The sequence below is a fragment of the Eutrigla gurnardus genome, assembly GCF_963514095.1.
Source record: "Eutrigla gurnardus genome assembly, chromosome: 3".
Taxonomy (NCBI): Eukaryota; Metazoa; Chordata; class Actinopteri; order Perciformes; family Triglidae; genus Eutrigla; species Eutrigla gurnardus.
In genome coordinates, this window is record NC_139917.1 from 28,901,705 (window position 1) to 28,919,687 (window position 17,983).

At 45.1% G+C, this 17,983-nt stretch overlaps 1 protein-coding gene across 1 annotated transcript; it reads right to left on the reverse strand.

The window, feature by feature from the left end:
• Positions 1–3,249: 3,249 nt before the first annotated feature.
• On the reverse strand, positions 3,250–12,442 carry LOC311011090 (beta-1,3-N-acetylglucosaminyltransferase lunatic fringe-like). Its single transcript, XM_084005819.1, has 8 exons — positions 11,995–12,442; positions 8,009–8,057; positions 7,079–7,181; positions 6,158–6,311; positions 4,886–4,971; positions 4,627–4,786; positions 4,450–4,535; positions 3,250–3,638 (listed from the first exon to the last, which is right to left on the reverse strand). Exons 1-8 carry the CDS (start codon positions 12,352–12,354, stop codon positions 3,578–3,580), a joined length of 1,059 nt encoding a protein of 352 aa, XP_083861945.1. The 5' UTR covers positions 12,355–12,442; the 3' UTR covers positions 3,250–3,577.
• Between the last annotated feature and the right edge of the window lie 5,541 nt (positions 12,443–17,983).

A 17,983-nucleotide genomic window follows, 5' to 3' on the forward strand; every position in this document is an offset into this window, starting at 1 on the left:
ACTGTGGGTTCTTTTATCTTCATTACCAAGTTTATCAAGTAGGTAGTTTTTTATGGTGATAAAATAAGGTAAATAACTTTCATTCGTCTCAACTCATCCCAGTGCATTTAGAATAATACATTCTAATAATAATGTATTAACCTCTTGACTCCCATTTATTTTATTGCAGCTGTTGAATGTGTCATTTTTTTGTTATCAGATTTGCGTATTTTATTTGTTGTCCAGACGTTTCATTAGAAAAATAATCACAGTGACTAAATACAGTTGCATTTTGGAAACTTAAGTATTTAATATTAACGCACGAGAGCAAAGTCCAAAGGAACGCTATCGAATCAAACAGCTCAGGTAAAGCTATCAAATGTGATCAGGAAAACATCAATCATATGTGAAACGCCTCCGTATCCATAGTTACACGTTTTCTTCTATAATATCATGTAACTCGGTCTCCATGCAGCTCTGTGGAGGCAGAATACTGCATTATTTCACACTGAAACTAACAGTCTGTCATGTCTCCACCTAGTGGTCTTTCAGTGCGAGTGCATCAGTGAATCAATCTCGACTGTACATCCACACAAAAAGCACGTTTCAGACTTTTAATCAGTCTTCCAGCTGAACGCTGAGTCACCTAAACGTCCAAGTATGTTTAATTTTCTCTTTGATATATTCATAAAACCATCTGCCATCGTGTATCTCAGCAGCTGCCTGGAAACGAATGTCGCACTCACACAAATAGAGCAACAACAAAAGAATCCTCAGATTCAGATTTGGTTGTGTTGCGCAGCATGACTCAGCACATTTCCATACAGGTGATCATGAATGTTGGGCTATTTCTGGTGTTGCTAACCTACTTTAGAAGAAGAGGAGGGCAGGTGGCTAAACAACATGTCATGGTCTATAATTGGGGGGTATTTCAAATCCAAAAATCTAAAATCTCCATCTTTGTTTCAGGTTGTTTCAGGATACGTCCTGGGCTTCTTTCCATCGTTGCCTTTGAACCTTTAAAAGTGTGTCTCACCTGAGAAAAACTACGTATAAAAAGTCTCAGGACAACCAGCAGTGAGACAGATTTCCTGGGTTTTATTTGACACAAAAACAGACACGTTATTCAGAACTAAAAGCCTGTGTGTGTTAAACACTGCCATTCAAATACCCAGAATGCACCTGTGGAAACACCTGCAACCTATTAGATCACTTAGACATCCTGGCTTGACCACTGAGGAGGATTCAAGGGGAGAAAGTTAGAGGACTATAACTCGACAGACTGTGTTTTGCATCCATCTTCAGTGAAAGTAAGTGTGTCTGATACTATTGTGAGGTTATGAGTTATCTATCTGGTCTTCGTGTGTAACATTTTAGAAACAATTGTACCGGTCTGATGTCCCGATCTCATTTTTTAGCTTCCGATCTGATTCCGATATTTTCATATAGGTGCCGATCCGATCCTGATATTTCCAGATACCGGTTTTCCGATATCACTTTTTGTGTTGGCAAACAGCATTTCATTTCGTGTACATTAAGAAATAGACATCCAAGCTGTGCTCAATGGCCTTTATTCTCTCACTATCACAAATAAGAGCATTTTTTTTTTTTGCAATAAAAAAAATCTGATCTTTCATTCAGTCCCCTTTATTCTGTTAAATAGGACTTTGGTTGTTCAACATGCCAGTACTTAGAAACTATAAAATGAATATTCTGCAGGTAAACATCCCTAAATCATCCCTAGTATACAACTAGGATCACTGATGTGTCCGGTAAGGCAAGTTTTAAAAGACATGCTTAAAAAAACATGTATTTGACACATGATTTGGCGCAATTCCACATGCAGCCAGCAGGGGTCCCTCAGCAGCAAGTTAAACAGGACAAACTCACTACTGTGTGTTAACCGTTGGTCTAAACGCTCCCCGCGGTCCACGCTGCCTGTCTGTCGGGTTCACAGCAGGAGAGAGGCCATGACACACACACACACACACACACACACACACACACACACACACACACACACACACACACACACACACACACACACACACACACTCATGTTTCGGCCCTTATCTCTCCAGGGCCTTGTGCCTCGATCAGATAAGAGGACGGCTGCTGTTGCGGGGGTCCGGGGGTTTCCAGGCAGGAACTCAACCGCTCGTAAACAAGGTCAGAGGTCAAAGGGTGAGAGGGTGACCCCTTAAAAAAACAAACCACATAGCAGCACACAAACACAGACAACGCATCCACGTATTACTGCCCGGAAAAAGTGTCTTTATTACCCGTCCACATGGATCCAGATACTGGAGAGTTCATCATATACATTCATTTAACGGGACAGAATTAACTTTAAATCAGTTGAAACAACCGCTTTCAATGCACAGAAAGATAGAAGACGACCCAACGTGAGTCATTTGGGGAGATCGTCGTTACACTCTACTGTGTAACTTAAGTATTTTTTTCCCTAGAAGAATGATTTGTAACAGAGGCCTCACCGGATAAAATAACTAAATATAATTCATTTTTCTGGGGGGAAAAAAGGAAACTCTTGACTGACATCACAAATAGCTGGAACCAGCAGCTGCTTAGCCTAGCTTAGCATAGCTTAGCTTAGCATAAAGACCGGAGACATGAGGAGACTGCTTTTGTCTGAAGGTCACCAAATAAAAAAAATATATATATCAGCAAGAAAGCAGATATAAAACAAAGCAAAGTGCTCATGATGATATACTTCAGAGGAAAGCTAATACTGCGCAACGATAAAGCAGGTAATGACTTTGTTCCTTCATCTTTTCACCGTAACAGATCACCAACATTTATCCAACACTACGAGAGCAAAGGTCAAACTTTACGGTGTCTCCTCGTGATATTGACTCGCCACGTTAAGAATGAAGCACGTTTTAAATGAAGGGATTTTTACATCATTTGACTTGAAGGAAGAACTTGATACATGGTTAGCTTAGCTTAGCATAAGGACTGGAATCGTGAAAAATCCGCCCCTAAAACACCCTGATTTAACATTAAAAGACACTTTTTTCCCCCATTCTCTGATTGTGTGACTGCTCGTGTTTTCGGACGTCATCGTTGCAGTTGCTCATGTTGTAACAGATAAAGATGGTGTTAAAAAATAAAGAAACAAGCTGCTGCGGGACATTAAATGCTACGTATTAGCTCAATGCTCAGCTGAGCTAACACTGAGTGCGGCTGAAGCTGATGGACGTTGAGCTGGAACGCGTCAATGAGGCTCAGCTTTATGTTTTGGAGACACGTGGAGGATGTTCCTCTCGTGTTGAACTCAGTAAAGTTGTCTTCATATTGAGCCTCTTCTCTCGTTGCCTTTTGACACCAAACAGGGTCAGAGTTCAGGGGTCAAACCAATAAAACTGTAGTCCCTCATAGAAGAAGTCTGGCTGCAGTTGCTGGAGGAGCCAGAAGGGGGCAGCAGTGAGACTCCTCCTCTTCCTTTTTTTTTAAATTCCTGGATGTCTGCATGATTTCCTCCTCCATCAGAGAACATTGAGTTAAAGCAGACATGGGTTTGTTCTCCTCCTCCTCCTCCTCCTCCTCCTCCTCCTCGGTCTGCGTCTCTGGACGGGTGTTAAAGTGGCCGGGGGCACCGAGGGGTGTCTGGGTACAGCAGACAATGGACCGACCTGAACCTGAGAAACAGGGAAATGAGGGTCACAATGCCTGGAAGCCGCCAACTGGGGATTTCAAAATAAGACTGAAGACAATTAGACGTGCACACGCACACGCACACACACACACACACACACACACACACACACACACACACACACACACACACACACACACACACACACACAATGAACAAAGCCAGGAAGCTTGTCGTAGTTGTAAAACATAACACAATGACAAGCGCTTGTATAAAAGGAGAATTTTAAAACTGCAGTGTTTCCTGAAGCCGCTGTGTGTGAAAATATATACACCAACAAATAAAATACAATATCTATTATTGATCGTATGAAGCTGTTTTTTTTATTTCAACGAGCTTATCTCGTTGCATCGAGCCCTCCCTCCCTCTCGCTGCCATCAGTGTCCATCGACACGAAACAATACACAATGATACGATAACTGACGAAGCACAGAACGGGAAAGAAAGGAGGGAAGCTGGGAAAATAAAAAATAAATCCGCTTAATGCCAGGAAGGCTGCAGATAAGATCCTTTTTGTTTTGTAATGTGGTTCCTCTCATGGCCGCCGGACTGTAAATATTCTCAGAGAAGGTCGTCTTTTGTGTTCAGACTTTGAAACCATGTCACCATGACCTCATCACATTTTACTTTTGGCAGTAACTAAACACTGATTTTAACCAAAAGCTGAATTTCTTTATGTTTGGGATTGTCAGTAAAAAAACAAACAAGCATTTTGACGGCATTACTGTTTTGGAAATTGTGACATTTCTGGCTATAGAGCTAACAATGAATCATGAAATACTTGTATATTTTACCTCGTAGGATCTTCTTTGACTGGAAACGGTCCTTTGAGGTTGACGGTGTTTCTGCTGTTCTCCACGGTGCCGTAGCTGAGAGTCACCTACAGGGGGACAAACCCACGCTGGTGAGTGACTGAGTGAGTGAGTGAGTGAGTGAGTGAGTGAGTGAGGAAGGGAGTGAGTAAGGTGTACCTGCTTGTGAATGTCTGACACCAGGCCCAGGTTCTCCAGGTGGGAGTGGAACAGAGCCGAGCGGGTGAGGCTGACGCCGAGCAGCGCCTCCACGATGTAGCCGACGGTGCAGTCGTCCGGGAGGCGGATGTGCTCGGCCGTCGTCATGAAGTTGCCGTTGCTGGACGGAGAAGAATAAAATAACGGGTTTTATGATGAAGCTGAAATGTGTAAAAAAAAAGAACAAATCTGCTCATCTGCCTCAGTGTGGAAGCTTCACCTCGCCCAGGGCTGCATCTTCAGAGCGAGGCCGCGGCTGAGACAGAACCCGGCTCCTCCGGTGGCGAACCAGAACCTGACCTGCTTCTACACACACACACACACACACACACACACACACACACACACACACACACACAGAAGATTATAGATTATACAGAACTGCATGTACTGTATGTGTATGTATTTAACAAAGTTGTGTAGGTTAAGTGAGTGAGTAAAGAAATAAATAAGTGAGTGAGTGAGTGAGTAAGTAAGTAAATAACTAAGTGAGTGAGTGAGTAAGTAGGTGAGTAAGTAGGTGAGTAAGTAGGTGAGTGAGTAGGTGAGTGAGTAGGTGAGTGAGTAAGGAAGTAAGTGAGTGAGTTAGTGAGTGAGTAAGTAGGTGAGTGAGTAAGGAAGTAAGTGAGTGAGTCAGTGAGTGAGTGAGTAAGTAGGTGAGTGAGTAAGGAAGTAAGTGAGTGAGTTAGTGAGTAAGTAAGTAAGTAAATAAGTGAGTGAGTGAGTGAGTGAGTAGGTTAGTGAGTAAGTAAGTAAATAACTAAGTGAGTGAGTGAGTAAGTAGGTGAGTAAGTAGGTGAGTGAGTAAGGAAGTAAGTGAGTGAGTTAGTGAGTGAGTAAGTAGGTGAGTAAGGAGGTGAGTGAGTAAGGAAGTAAGTGAGTGAGTTAGTGAGTAAGTAGGTGAGTGAGTAAGGAAGTAAGTGAGTGAGTGAGTGAGTGAGTAAGTAGGTGAGTTAGGAAGTAAGTGAGTGAGTGAGTTAGTGAGTAAGTAGGTGAGTGAGTAAGGAAGTAAGTGAGTGAGTTAGTGAGTAAGTAGGTGAGTGAGTAAGGAAGTAAGTGAGTGAGTGAGTGAGTAAGTAGGTGAGTGAGTAAGGAAGTAAGTGAGTGAGTGAGTTAGTGAGTAAGTAGGTGAGTGAGTAAGGAAGTAAGTGAGTGAGTTAGTGAGTAAGTAGGTGAGTGAGTAAGGAAGTAAGTGAGTGAGTTAGTGAGTAAGTAGGTGAGTGAGTAAGGAAGTAAGTGAGTGAGTGAGTGAGTGAGTAAGTAGGTGAGTGAGTAGATGAGTGAGTAAGGAAGTAAGTGAGTGAGTTAGTGAGTAAGTAGGTGAGTGAGTAAGGAAGTAAGTGAGTGAGTGAGTGAGTGAGTAAGTAGGTGAGTGAGTAAGGAAGTAAGTGAGTGAGTTAGTGAGTAAGTAGGTGAGTGAGTAAGGAAGTGAGTAGGTGAATAAGTGAGAAAGTAAGTAAATAAGTGAGTAGGTGAGTGAGTGTTGCGTTACCATCTGGGCGGTGCCGATCCTCTCCGTGGCCTCTAGGGGGCGCTCCAGGCTCGGCCGGCCGATGTAGACGTCCGCTGTGTGACTGAAGTGAGACAGCAGCTTCAGCAGCGAGCCCACGTTCAGGTAGTTATCGTCGTCCACGTGACAGAACCACCTGCAGCAGGGGAGCGTTAAGGCTTGGTTATGCTTCCGCCTAGTGATCACGCAACGGCCACGCAACGGCCACGCAGTTGCTTGGAGACCGTGATGGTTCTGCGTTGGGTTTACGTGTCGAAATGCAATTCAATGCCACACCGGTAAAGGGCGCTATGGTTTTTGTAAAGACTGACCGACCGACCGAGATGCTTGATGTATATCGTCGTTAGCCTCGTTATAGCGTATTTGTTTACTTTCCGGCTTTAAACGTCCAAACTTTTTCAGTGTTTCATTTCTTTGTGCAAAAGCGAGAAGGTACAAACAATAAAACAAGGTGCAAACAATAAAACAAGGTGCAAACAATAAAACAAGGTGCAAACAATAAAACAAGGTACAAACAATAAAACAAGGTGCAAACAATAAAACAAGGTGCAAACAATAAAACAAGGTGCAAACAATAAAACAAGGTGCAAACTAGCCTAGCAAACTAACAAAATAGCCTATTAAAAGTTTAAATGGCGGTGTTTATGAGTGGAAACCGGATAGCGGTCTCCAGCGGATGTAGTTAGCGGACCAATCACAGCCAATGCCGCTGCGTTGGTGTTGCGTCGCCTCGACGCGCGTCTAGGATTTTTGGGAGGTGCACGTCAGGCCCTTGCATTGGACGTAAGGGGGGTCTGCAAGGACGTAAGGGGTCCGTAAGCCCCCTTACGTTGTGTCGACGCGGAAGCATAACTTTGGCTTTAGTAACGTGTGTGTGTGTGTGTGTGTGTGTGTGTGTCTTACTTCCTGCCAGAGTCGATGAACGTGTCGTACTCCAGAGACAGTTTACAGGAGAGGGCCTGACGATTGTGGGCGGCCGAGCAGTTGGTGTTGATCAGGTGATCTCCTGTAATCAATAACAAACACGGATCAGTGATCAGCCCCGACACAGCAGAATACAATAGGAAAGATGTGTATTAGATGAAGCAGCTTTGACTAAATACTCGTTTCAGACGCAAGAACGAGCTGCAGCTCGTGATTATTTCATGTTGTTGATAAATCTGCTGATTATTTGTTATCAATTTTATTGTTTCTCAAAGGCCAGGATGACGTCCCTTTTGTAAAATGTTTAAATTCACCGTCACAAACGAGTAAAGAAAAAAGAAAAGATTGATAATTCAGAGGAATATGGAGTTACCAAGATTAAATTAACTAATTATGAAATGTTTTAAGAGCTGATCACAAAGAGCTTTCTTTCCTCCTCTATGAGAGGGAACTAAATGTAGTTGTGGACAAAACGAGACGCTGATCGACATTTTTAATTGATTTAATCCAGAAAATAATGTTCTGATGAATCAACAATGAAAATAAAGAGAAGTCAGCTGCAGAGTCAGAGAATATTCTCCTGTTTGAATCGTGAGCGATGACATTGTTGTTGAACTGCTGCAGCTCTAGATGAACCGCCTGCTCATAAATATCCTAATGATCCTTTTGTGTTTTTTGTTCTGCATCCAGTTGTACAACGTGTACGATAGTGAGAAGAATACTCATTGAAAGTAAAACAATCTGCGTGAGCGAGACGAGGAAAGGCCTGTTGATAAAAACCCAGTGACTTCCTGCACGGCATGGAAACCCAGATTCGCCGAGTCAGCAGCCCTCTTCCTGCTTTCCTGCTGCTGCGACTCAGCGAAACTGCTGTGTGTGTGTGTGTGTGTGTGTGTGTGTGCAGCTCACCCATCCTCTTCCTCAGCTTCTCGTCCTCTTCATCGGTGAACACGAACGTCTGTGGAAAAACAAACACAAGGTTCATGTTATTCCAGCGGGCGACGCTTTCACTGCTCCGCCATCATTGTTCGTCCATGTTTATGATCTCAGGTGAGACTCCACCTGTTTCCTCACACACACACACACACACACACACAGCGGGGAGCGATGCTTATACTGGACGGAGGCCAGAACCCGAAGGTAAGCCTCGTGTCCATCAGCAGCGGAGCAGCTGGCCCTCGGCTCGGTAGCCGCCTGTTTGTGTACATGAGTGTTTATGTGCTGAGTGACGGGGTCGGGGGTCGCCGCGCACTCAGGAAGCCGTGCAGACCCCTCGACTTTTTCCACAGGAAGCGAACGCACACCCCTGGGTGCACACGCGGTGCGCCGTCTGTAAATATTGTCCTTGCTCAGCGCGAAACGATGAGGTCGGTGTTCTGAACCTCAGCTGGGATTTTTGGCCGTTTTCCTTTCGTAGCTTTTGCTTTGTCTGTCAAAGCTTGTAAAGTATATATATATATATATATATACTTTCCACCTCTGGAATAGAGTGACTTTGACCTAAATGCTAGGTCTGGCTAACGTGCTAAATGCTAGGTCTGGCTAATGTGCTAAATGATAGGTCTGGCTAACGTGCTAAATGCTAGGTCTGGCCAACGTGCTAAATGCTAGGTCTGGCTAATGTGCTAAATGCTAGGTCTGGCTAACGTGCTAAATGCTAGGTCTGGCTAACGTGCTAAATGCTAGGTCTGGCTTACGTGCTAAATGCTAGGTCTGGCTTACGTGCTAAATGCTAGGTCTGGCTAACTTGCTAAATGCTAGTTCTGGCTTACGTGCTAAATGCTAGGTCTGGCTAACGTGCTAAATGATAAGTCTGGCTAACGTGCTAAATGCTAGGTCTGGTTAACGTGCTAAATGATAAGTCTGGCTAACGTGCTAAATGCTAGGTCTGGCTAACGTACTAAATGCTAACATACTTGTGCTATATCCTCCAGCGGTGACCTCGATGGAGGAACTCTTATACTGGGAAAGAGAGGCTGAGTGGACTGGTTTGTACTGGGACAGCAACACACTGCCGAAATCTCCAGGTGAGAACGTCAACACCCATTCTGTTGCCTAGCAACGTCTGTTAAAACCCATAGAAATATGGTCAAACTGTTTTTCTGGTGGCGTCTGATGAGGTCACACTGAGGAAGATGGTTTGTGTTGATAATCGGTCGTACGAACAGAGAGTTGGGATATTCAGGTTCTTGTTGCCGCGTTGATCAGCTTGTGCAGAAGTTAGAGGCAACGTGTTGCTGCAGTGCAGACCTGGAGTCAGCAGGGAGGATGCCAAGAGTCTGTTTATGTTGGTGCATTAAAGCCTTCAGACAGCATACGACTGCAAAGGCAACGTCTATTTACCTCCTGTCCTCTTCATGATGATGATTACAGCTAGTAAGTTTGCTGAAATCCTGCTGCAATGCATCTCTCCTGGTTTGATATGAGGCTAATGTTTTTTGGTCCCTATTTAAATACATAAAATTACACAATTACAGCTAAAGTCGTCACTTTAACCTCGTTAGCTGTCGTTTTAGTTTAAAATCCGAGAGTCCAGCGACGGTAACTCTTCTGCTCGGAGGGATTCCACCCGACAACCTGCCTGCTGTGCAGCACACATTCAATAATACATCTTTTTACTGAGTGATAATAACACACTGCTGCCTTCTGAGAGAGAGAGATTTGGGGGGGGGGGGGGGGGGGGGAGAGAGAGATGGGGGGGAGAGAGAGAGAGAGAGCCAGCTGTGTGTTTTCGTCATTTTTTTCCTTTCCACTCTGAGCCTGTTGAGTCTCTAGAGAGTTTGTGAGTGTGTGTGAGACAGGAGGAGGAGGAGAGGAGGAAGAGAGGAGGAGGAGGAGAGGAGGAGGAGGAGGAGGAGAGGAGAGGAGGAAGAGAGGAGGAGGAGGAGGAGGAGAGGAGGAGGAGGAGGAGGAGAGGAGGAGGGTGGCGGGAGAAGAGGAAGCATGTGGATTGGAAGCGGGCACGGTGGTGGCTGGGGTTCACCAGGACTTCAGTGTGACGAGCAACAACCACCGTGTGTGTGTGTGTGTGTGTGTGTGTGTGTGTGTGTGTTAGTGTGTGTGTGCCTGTGTGTGTGTGCCTGTGTGTGCACATGTTTGCTCTTGTGATCCTCTTTAAGTTCCCGTGAGAATCCTGTGAGTTCCCAGCGTTCTCAGGGTGTTTGCAGGTATGAGTGTGTTTCCATTACTCAGCAGTGTCTCTCCCAGTGTGGAGGCGTGTCTGGGAAAACAGGTACACACACACCTGACCACACACACCACACACACACCTGACCGTGAGAGCAGAGAGGGAAGGGACACACACCAGCTGATTCCCCCCCCCCCCCACATAAGCTCTGTTTACATGTCAACAGTCTCCGTGCAGCACGAGTCCTCCTCCTCCTCACCGGGTTCACTGGAAATCACTCACTCTGTCTGCTTTCAATTATGAAGCACAGACACACTCTCTCTCTCCCCCACACACACACACACACACACACACACACACACTCTCTCTCCCACACACACACACACACACACACACACTCACTCTCTCACACACACTCTCTTTCTCCCACACACACACACACTCACTCACTCTCTCACTCCCACACACACACACACACACACACACACACACACTCACTCTCTCACTCCCACACACACACACACACACTCTCTCTCTCTCTCTCTCTCTCTCTCTCTCTCTCTCTCACACACACTCTCTCTCTCTCTCTCTCTCTCTCTCTCTCACACACACACACTCTCTCTCTCTCCCACACACACACACACACACTCTCTCTCTCTCTCTCTCACTCACACACACACACACACACACACACACACACACACACACACACACTTGCTGCAGTGATTCAGACCAAACGTGTGTTGGCTTCTGTTTGGTCTGAAATATTGATCTGCGATGTTGAAATGAAATCGGCGTGTTGTGACTCGCCGATCGTTTGGTTTCACGATGAGGAAAAGACGTGGTTCAGATTCACAGCTGAGTCGGCGATAAATCCGAAAACTTCTCTATGATATTAAAGTGAATACATTTGGGTTCTGGACTGTTGGTTGTAGAGATGTGACGATGGAGTAGCACAAAAAAGTTGATGACGGTGAATCTCCATCATTGGGATGATCGTGAATATCATGAAGAGAATCAAAAACACATTCTATTTATATATAGGGAGACTTTATGATTTCTGATCATCTTATTTCAGGTGATTTGATTGTTTTGGTGTCATGTGACACAATAAGAATAACTGTTTCTTAACAACATGTGAATTGATATCAGTGTGTTTAATCCCACTGAGTTTTTAAGTGTTTATTGATGATTATCAGGATAACATTGTTGTATTAATCTTAATTTCTCGATTAATCGAACCAAGATGACGAAAATCTTCCCTTTAAAGAAGATGGAATATGAAATCACCTTTAAAATAAAGACATCTGACAGGGAACATGACGGGTTTTTTCCCCTAAAGGCAAATACTTTGTAAATGTGTTTTGTGTTTTCCAACCAAACTGAACTGAACTCCCTCCATCATTTCAAAGCCATCTCCGTTTTTATGATGTCTGTGTTGATGGCAGTCTGAAACTACAACAGAGTGACTGGTTTTATTTGCAGCAAATAAAGAGATCTGCCTCTCATCGGGACCCTCTTAATGGGACCCGGGTCCATTCATCTGAGTCCCAGAGTGTGTTTGACCTGTTGACCCCTCACATCTCCCTCTCATACATTACAAAGGCGTCTGTCTCTGTTTTACAACGGGATCAAAGAGCACTGAGCCGGATTATAACTGCAGCAGGAGATGAGGGACCAGCATCCCGGTTTTATTAGAGGGACTATTTCCATCTGCTTTATTCCCCTGCTGTGTGTGAGACTAGATAAAGACTGGTGGAGGACTCACCTGTTGCAGGTTCCTGGAGATCCAGGTGTCCAGCAGGAGGTCCAGTCTCTGCCGGTGATACCTCCCGGTGGTCTTCACGGCTACGAACAGGTCTGCCGGGGAGAGACGCTCCACCGGCCCGGGGGCGGCGCTCCTCCGCGGAGGGCCGCTTATCGCTCTCCTCTCTCGGGTGAGTTTCCTGAAATACGCCGAGAACGCTTTCCCGCCGGCAGCTGGAGGCTCCGCCGGGGCTCCGCTGCCAGGGTGTCCCACGGTGACGACCAGCATCCCGGTCACGAGCAGGCAGGTGACCGCGGCGGCGGCGGCGGCGGCGGCGGCGGAGCTGCCGGTACTCTTTGATCCACCGGCGGGGTTCCACATCGTGACGCGGAGGAAAAGTCCGGAGGTTTTTTTTATTTTTACAACATCTCCACTCGACGACCCTCCAGAGGAAGACTTCCCGGCGCTGCTCACTCACAAGCTGCCTTAGTTGTTTTACGCTGAAGGTATAAACTCCTCCAGTGGGCGGGGCGTGGCCTGGCTGGACCAATGGGCGGTTTGAGCGCTCGGAGTGGGCGGGGCTTTCGCATCAAAGAGGCTCTCTGGATGAACAAACAGCAGCAACACTTTAACAAAGTGCTTTATATGTGATATTAGACAATATGTATAAAACACAGGGAATTAGGTGAATGACCCACAATGTAAAAGATAAAAAACAAGTCAAAGAAAACCAGATAGATAATTGTTTTTATGATTTTTTTAGCTTTGACCTTGGTGCACCCAAAAGTCCCTGCACTTCCTAGAAGTCTGCTGAGTAAATTCTCTTGCTTTCTCTTTCAATATGTCAGAAGATCTGCAGGAATGATATTTTATGGTGGTATTTGAGCAATAATACGTCGATTTAAAGAGTAAATTTGTGGTTCTTAAAGGGACCACAAGGGGTAATATTAGCCTCTACCTTACTGCTTCTGTTGCACTCACCTCCTCAATGATACTAGGATTATAAATATGACCGTTACTGCAGGTTTTCATATGTTAAGTGAGAGAAACTCAGCGAATCCCAGCTGTTGGGAGTAACTCAAGATGAAAAAAAGCAGCTTTCCTGGTTGGAAAGCGCCGGCGTGTCCCGGAGTTCCTCTGTGTGGGAGCCTGGCGGGTCATTCTGCAAGTGGACAGATGTTGGAAGACGACCGTGACATTGGCGTGTGTGTGTAGTGATGCCAACCGCACACAGACACACACACAGACACACACACACACACACACAGAGCAGACGAGACGTGCCAAGCAGCCAGGTTGCCAGATCCACCAACCATCTGAGGAATGTTTCCTCTCTAATAATGTGTGGTTTGTCTGTGCTGCATAATCTGTGCTGATCCTTCAAGCAAAGTCGGTGTAATATTACATTTTACCAATCTCTCTCTGACCCTGGAGGGATGGACGTCGCTGGTTTAGGGTTGCATTCGAAGTACGCGTTTTCCTTCGAGCTTTGACGTCATCTGAATCATTTTTTAATAGAATTTGTCGGTCTTAAAATTGAAAGATGCCAGATTCAACACTTAGAGCTTTAGTTTAGGAGTAAACATTTCCTACGGAGATAGTGTATAATGTCGACCTGAGCAGCTCCCGCTGTGTGTGTTGTTATCAGATTGTTTACGTAGGCGGGCCGCCCTGCTCTGCTGTTCACACGGCGGTTACAGCTGATTGTCGGTGAAGCGTAGCGTCCTCCCTCTGGTTGTTAGCTCTGTCAGCACTTTTCCTGTAGTTTGCACTGTTAACACTATCAGCACTGTTAGCTGTGAACCGCCGGCTCAGCCGTTGCCAACGTTCACTTTAAGTGAAGGAAAGAGTTCCCGTCTTCACATCCTGCAGCTTAACACCTTTACGATAAACAACGTGTTTCCGAGAACTCTTTTAATCGGTCGTAAAGTTGATGCTTTTTTCCGTCGGGTGAACTGTGTGGTCTCGTTATCTCACACAATCTAATCATCACCGAGGCTGGAACATTAGTCATCATCCTGTTGATCGCTGAAAACTTGTTAAAGGAGATGATGTCAGGCAACGTTCTCTGGAAAGTACATAGATGTATATCTGTAGAAAAAGTACTGCTGAAAAAACTACTTTTTTATTACAGTCATCTTCCTCTTAAGTGACACTTTTCTGTTTTCCATAATGTGTGAAACTAACCTGAACTGAAGTCTAATAACACTAAATCAGTCTACAGAAACCAGCATCTCTATTTTAAACGTTCTGCAGCGATGCTAGCGGTTCTGTGTGTACTTATGCGTAGCGGTCCTTCGAGCTAATATCCACAAATTGGAGCCAACACAGAGTCCACTCTGCTGGAGACCCAGGCCGTAAGCTGGACCCCGCTGGAGGGCCCTGATCCCCCAGGAGAACCAGACCCTGTAATACATGGGGGCAGCATGTCACACCCTGCTGCAGCAACATTTTCTTAAGGGAGTCTGGTGCTCAGAAACACTCCCGCTTTTGTCCACCGGAGGCGCCAAAGTCAACATTACGTTTCCTCGTAGTAGCTTGAATAACATTTTGAATTCAGGACTTTTAACTGTAATGCATGATATTTTTTAATTCACCACTGCAGAAACAGTGTTTTTTTGCACTTCTTCTTGAACACATTAGCAACATAAATCGTGGTATTGGATTTGAATGTTGGCCTCCCCGGACACACAAAGCCGGCTGCTTATCCTTCGGTTTGTGCTTTTTTCCTGCTTTTGTCGTGGCGGACTCCTTTATTCCTTCTCCTTCACAGATAAGAGCAGCTCCTCTTTCATCCTCGTGGAAATCGAACAGCTGAACTGCACATGCACTTATAACACACTAGTCCCCCCCCCCCCCTCCACCGGTGTGAGCTGAAGCCGTGTGTGTTGGATGAGTGAGTATCCGGAGAATGTCGTGGTTGTTGAATACACTAAAGGATCTCTATTTATAGTGCTGTCATGCAGCCTTCTTTTTGTCTGTGTTTAGTGCATAGTGTGTGTGTGTGTGTGTGTGTGTGTGTGTGTGTGTGTGTGATGTGTGCACCAGTAACATACAAAGACAGTTCAGCTCATTTCCATCATAATCCCTCTCTCTTTGATTCCTGCTTCTAAAATCTCCCCTTCTTCTTCTTCTTCTTCTTCTTCTTCTTCTTCTGTTGTGTGTTCCCCCTGTCCTCCTTGTTTTTTTTCTCCCCTCTTGTTTCATCTCGTCGTCAATAATGATTCAGAGTGCAAGGTCACAGTTTTCCAAACCTCAAGTTGGGACTTTTCCCCCCCAACCCTCCCGTTTCCTTTCACTCTCTCCGAACAAGTAAAAAAAACCCCAAAATATTCTCGATATTCTCTCATCTCCACGTTTCAATAAATGGAAGATGAGCCGTTGCTTGAATGTGGTTTTTCCCCGTGAAAAGAGAAACTGTGGAGCTTTGTAATTGCAAGTGGGAAGGAGAACAAACAACAAGGATGTTTTCTTGCTTTCTTCTCACCAGAGCGAGGGATCGCTCTGAGACCACATCTAGAGGAGAGGAGGAGGGGGGTTAGATATGTCATAGGTCGCAGTCTGGCACCGAGCTTTGTGGCCATCGTGGCGTCAGTCACAATTTCTCGGGATTCCGGTCCACAATGTGATATTGATTAAAGCCCCCCAAACCAAAGACAAAACCCCATAACGATCACATTCATATGCTAGCGTATTTGAGCCTCGAGAACACTGAAAAGGTTGCCCTTTGACTGTCAAGTTTGGGTTTAAAAGGTTGCCGTGTTGCCTGTTTGCTTGGTGGAGGACCGCAGCTGCAGTCAGCTCGGGTTCGAAGCGGCGACGAGCCGCCAAACGAGGAAGACCCGCGAAGCGAGGAAGACCAGGTCTCGGTCCAAAAGGTTCAGTAGGGCGAAGCTGAGTTTTCCAACCAGGCCCGGTCTGTCAAGCAGAGTTCATCCAATAAGCCAGGCTTATTTAAATTAGTCATTTTCAGTTAATCCGGTTCCATAAAGCAGATTCAGCATAGTTCAAACTCAGTTGCCATGGCAACTTATGCTGGGAAACTAACCCGGTCTGGGGCAGGCGACCTGTCAGGTTCACATCGCAAAGACGACGATCGCAAATGACTTTCATCACTTCCATTCCTCTTCTCAAGCACCGAATGCTTGAGCTCACCAGCCAATCACAAGAGCACACGGAGGCAAGAGATCGCAGTTATGTGTTACATGTGCGCCGGCCTGTCAGCTGACCACGAGCGCTAGCAGAGCGCACCGCGGCCGATGAATTATCATCGGCTGTAGAAATCCTGATAACATCTAATAGCATGACAGCATCGTTAGTCATTTCTACATCCCGTTTAATGAGTTTAGTAAAATCATAAAACGCTAACGTTAGTTCTGCTCCTTAATTGTCACATGGTATTTGCTGCACACATGGAAACGTTGACAATCACTGATAGCAGAGTCATGCATTATTAAAGTAAAGAAAACCTATAAGTACAATCAGAAATTTGAAAAAGCAACATTTGGAACATCAGGAATTGTAGCTTTAAATATGCAAATTAACGCCTAAGGCCACCTTAAAAAACTTTAATAAAAACATAAAAAATAGCAACCCTTTTGATCAAATATGTGTTCCAGAACAGAAATGTAACATTAGATGAAGCCAGGTTTAAATATTACGACGTTTGGATATCTCTTCACATCACTCTATAAAGAAAAACAGCCATAAAAGTAAAGTTTCTTTTAGGAATAATATTAACAGACCCTCTGTAAAAAAAAAAAAGAAAAGCGCAAAATCATCAGACTACAGAAGTACGTTTGGTACTGAAGTGGATATTTCTGTTCCTTCTGGATGAAAAATCTCTCTTTTTTTAATCCATGCTGCTCTTTTCTTGATTCTCTTCACTCACTCGTCCTTCAGCACGTCCATGACCTCATCCCGTCTTCATCCGTCTGATTCGCTGCCAGGCAGGTACTTTCCACTGCCAACCCCAGAGACCAGGGTTGCAGACGGCTAACATGCCAAAGCTTCCCTGTTGGGACTCGTGTTTCTAATCACTCACCCTGTTTTCATGCCGTAATGCAAAGGAGACGAACAAAAGCACATAAACAGGGAAATGTGTGTGTTTTTAATCTATTTGAGAACTTTTTTTTTCTTCTCCTGAACAAACCCGCAAACAAAAGACATTTCTCTTTTGCTATTCGGGATGTTTGACAATTTCCAGTGTGTGTGTGTGTGTGTGTGTGTGTGTGTGTGTGTGTGTGTGTGTGTGTATGTGTGTGCAGTAAAAACAAGAAGTCTTGTCATCTTAACCAGGATTGTACAGTCATGTGCTTCTCATTAAAATACTTCCCTCAGTTCTGGATAAAAGGACTCATACCGCACATTCAATATGTTAACTGTGTGTGTGTGTGTGTGTGTGTGTGTGTGTGTGTGTGTGTGTGTGTGTGTGTGTGTGTGTGTGTGTGTGTGTGTGTTGCTGTTGGTTGACGTCCTAATAAAGAATGGGACTCGTTTGTCGGCTACAAATGATGAACTGTGTCAATAAAGCGACGGACAGCCAGACATGGTGTTAAATGTCAGACGATACGTGCGGTTAGCCTGTTAGCTGCTGCCGTCGCTCACTGATGACATGAGGACTGTAAAACGCTCAGAGACACTTAAAATGTCCACTTTGAAAAAAAAATAATCTGCAGTCATAATCATATGACAGGAACAGGAATAAATCTTCATGGATGACCTAGCAGCTACTTAAGCAAAGCTGATTAACTTGGACCATGTGAGTCCATTAAACGATATCACAACTGCACATAGCACTGTGTGTGTGTGTGTGTGTGTGTGTGGGTATGTGGGTGTGTGGGTGGGGGTATGTGGGTGTGTGGGTGGGGGTCAAAGGTGTCTCCCAGGAGCAATGCATGATCCCTGGGGAGTTGAAGCACAGACTCCCTGATCACAAGATCAGCAATGAGTCTGCCGTGTGTTACTTTGTGTGTTTCATTGTGTGTGTGTGTGTGTGTGTGTGTGTGTG

Excerpts from the sequence above, each read along its gene's own strand:
- LOC311011090 (XM_084005819.1), bottom strand. The coding sequence starts at position 12,354 with ATGTGGAACCCCGCCGGTGGATCAAAGAGTACCGGCAGCTCCGCCGCC. Across the intron at positions 6,312-7,078 it reads TTCATCGACTCTGGCAGGAA|GTGGTTCTGTCACGTGGACG; the intron begins GTAAGACACACA and ends CCCCTGCTGCAG. Across the intron at positions 4,972-6,157 it reads GGATCGGCACCGCCCAGATG|AAGCAGGTCAGGTTCTGGTT; the intron begins GTAACGCAACAC and ends GTGTGTGTGTAG.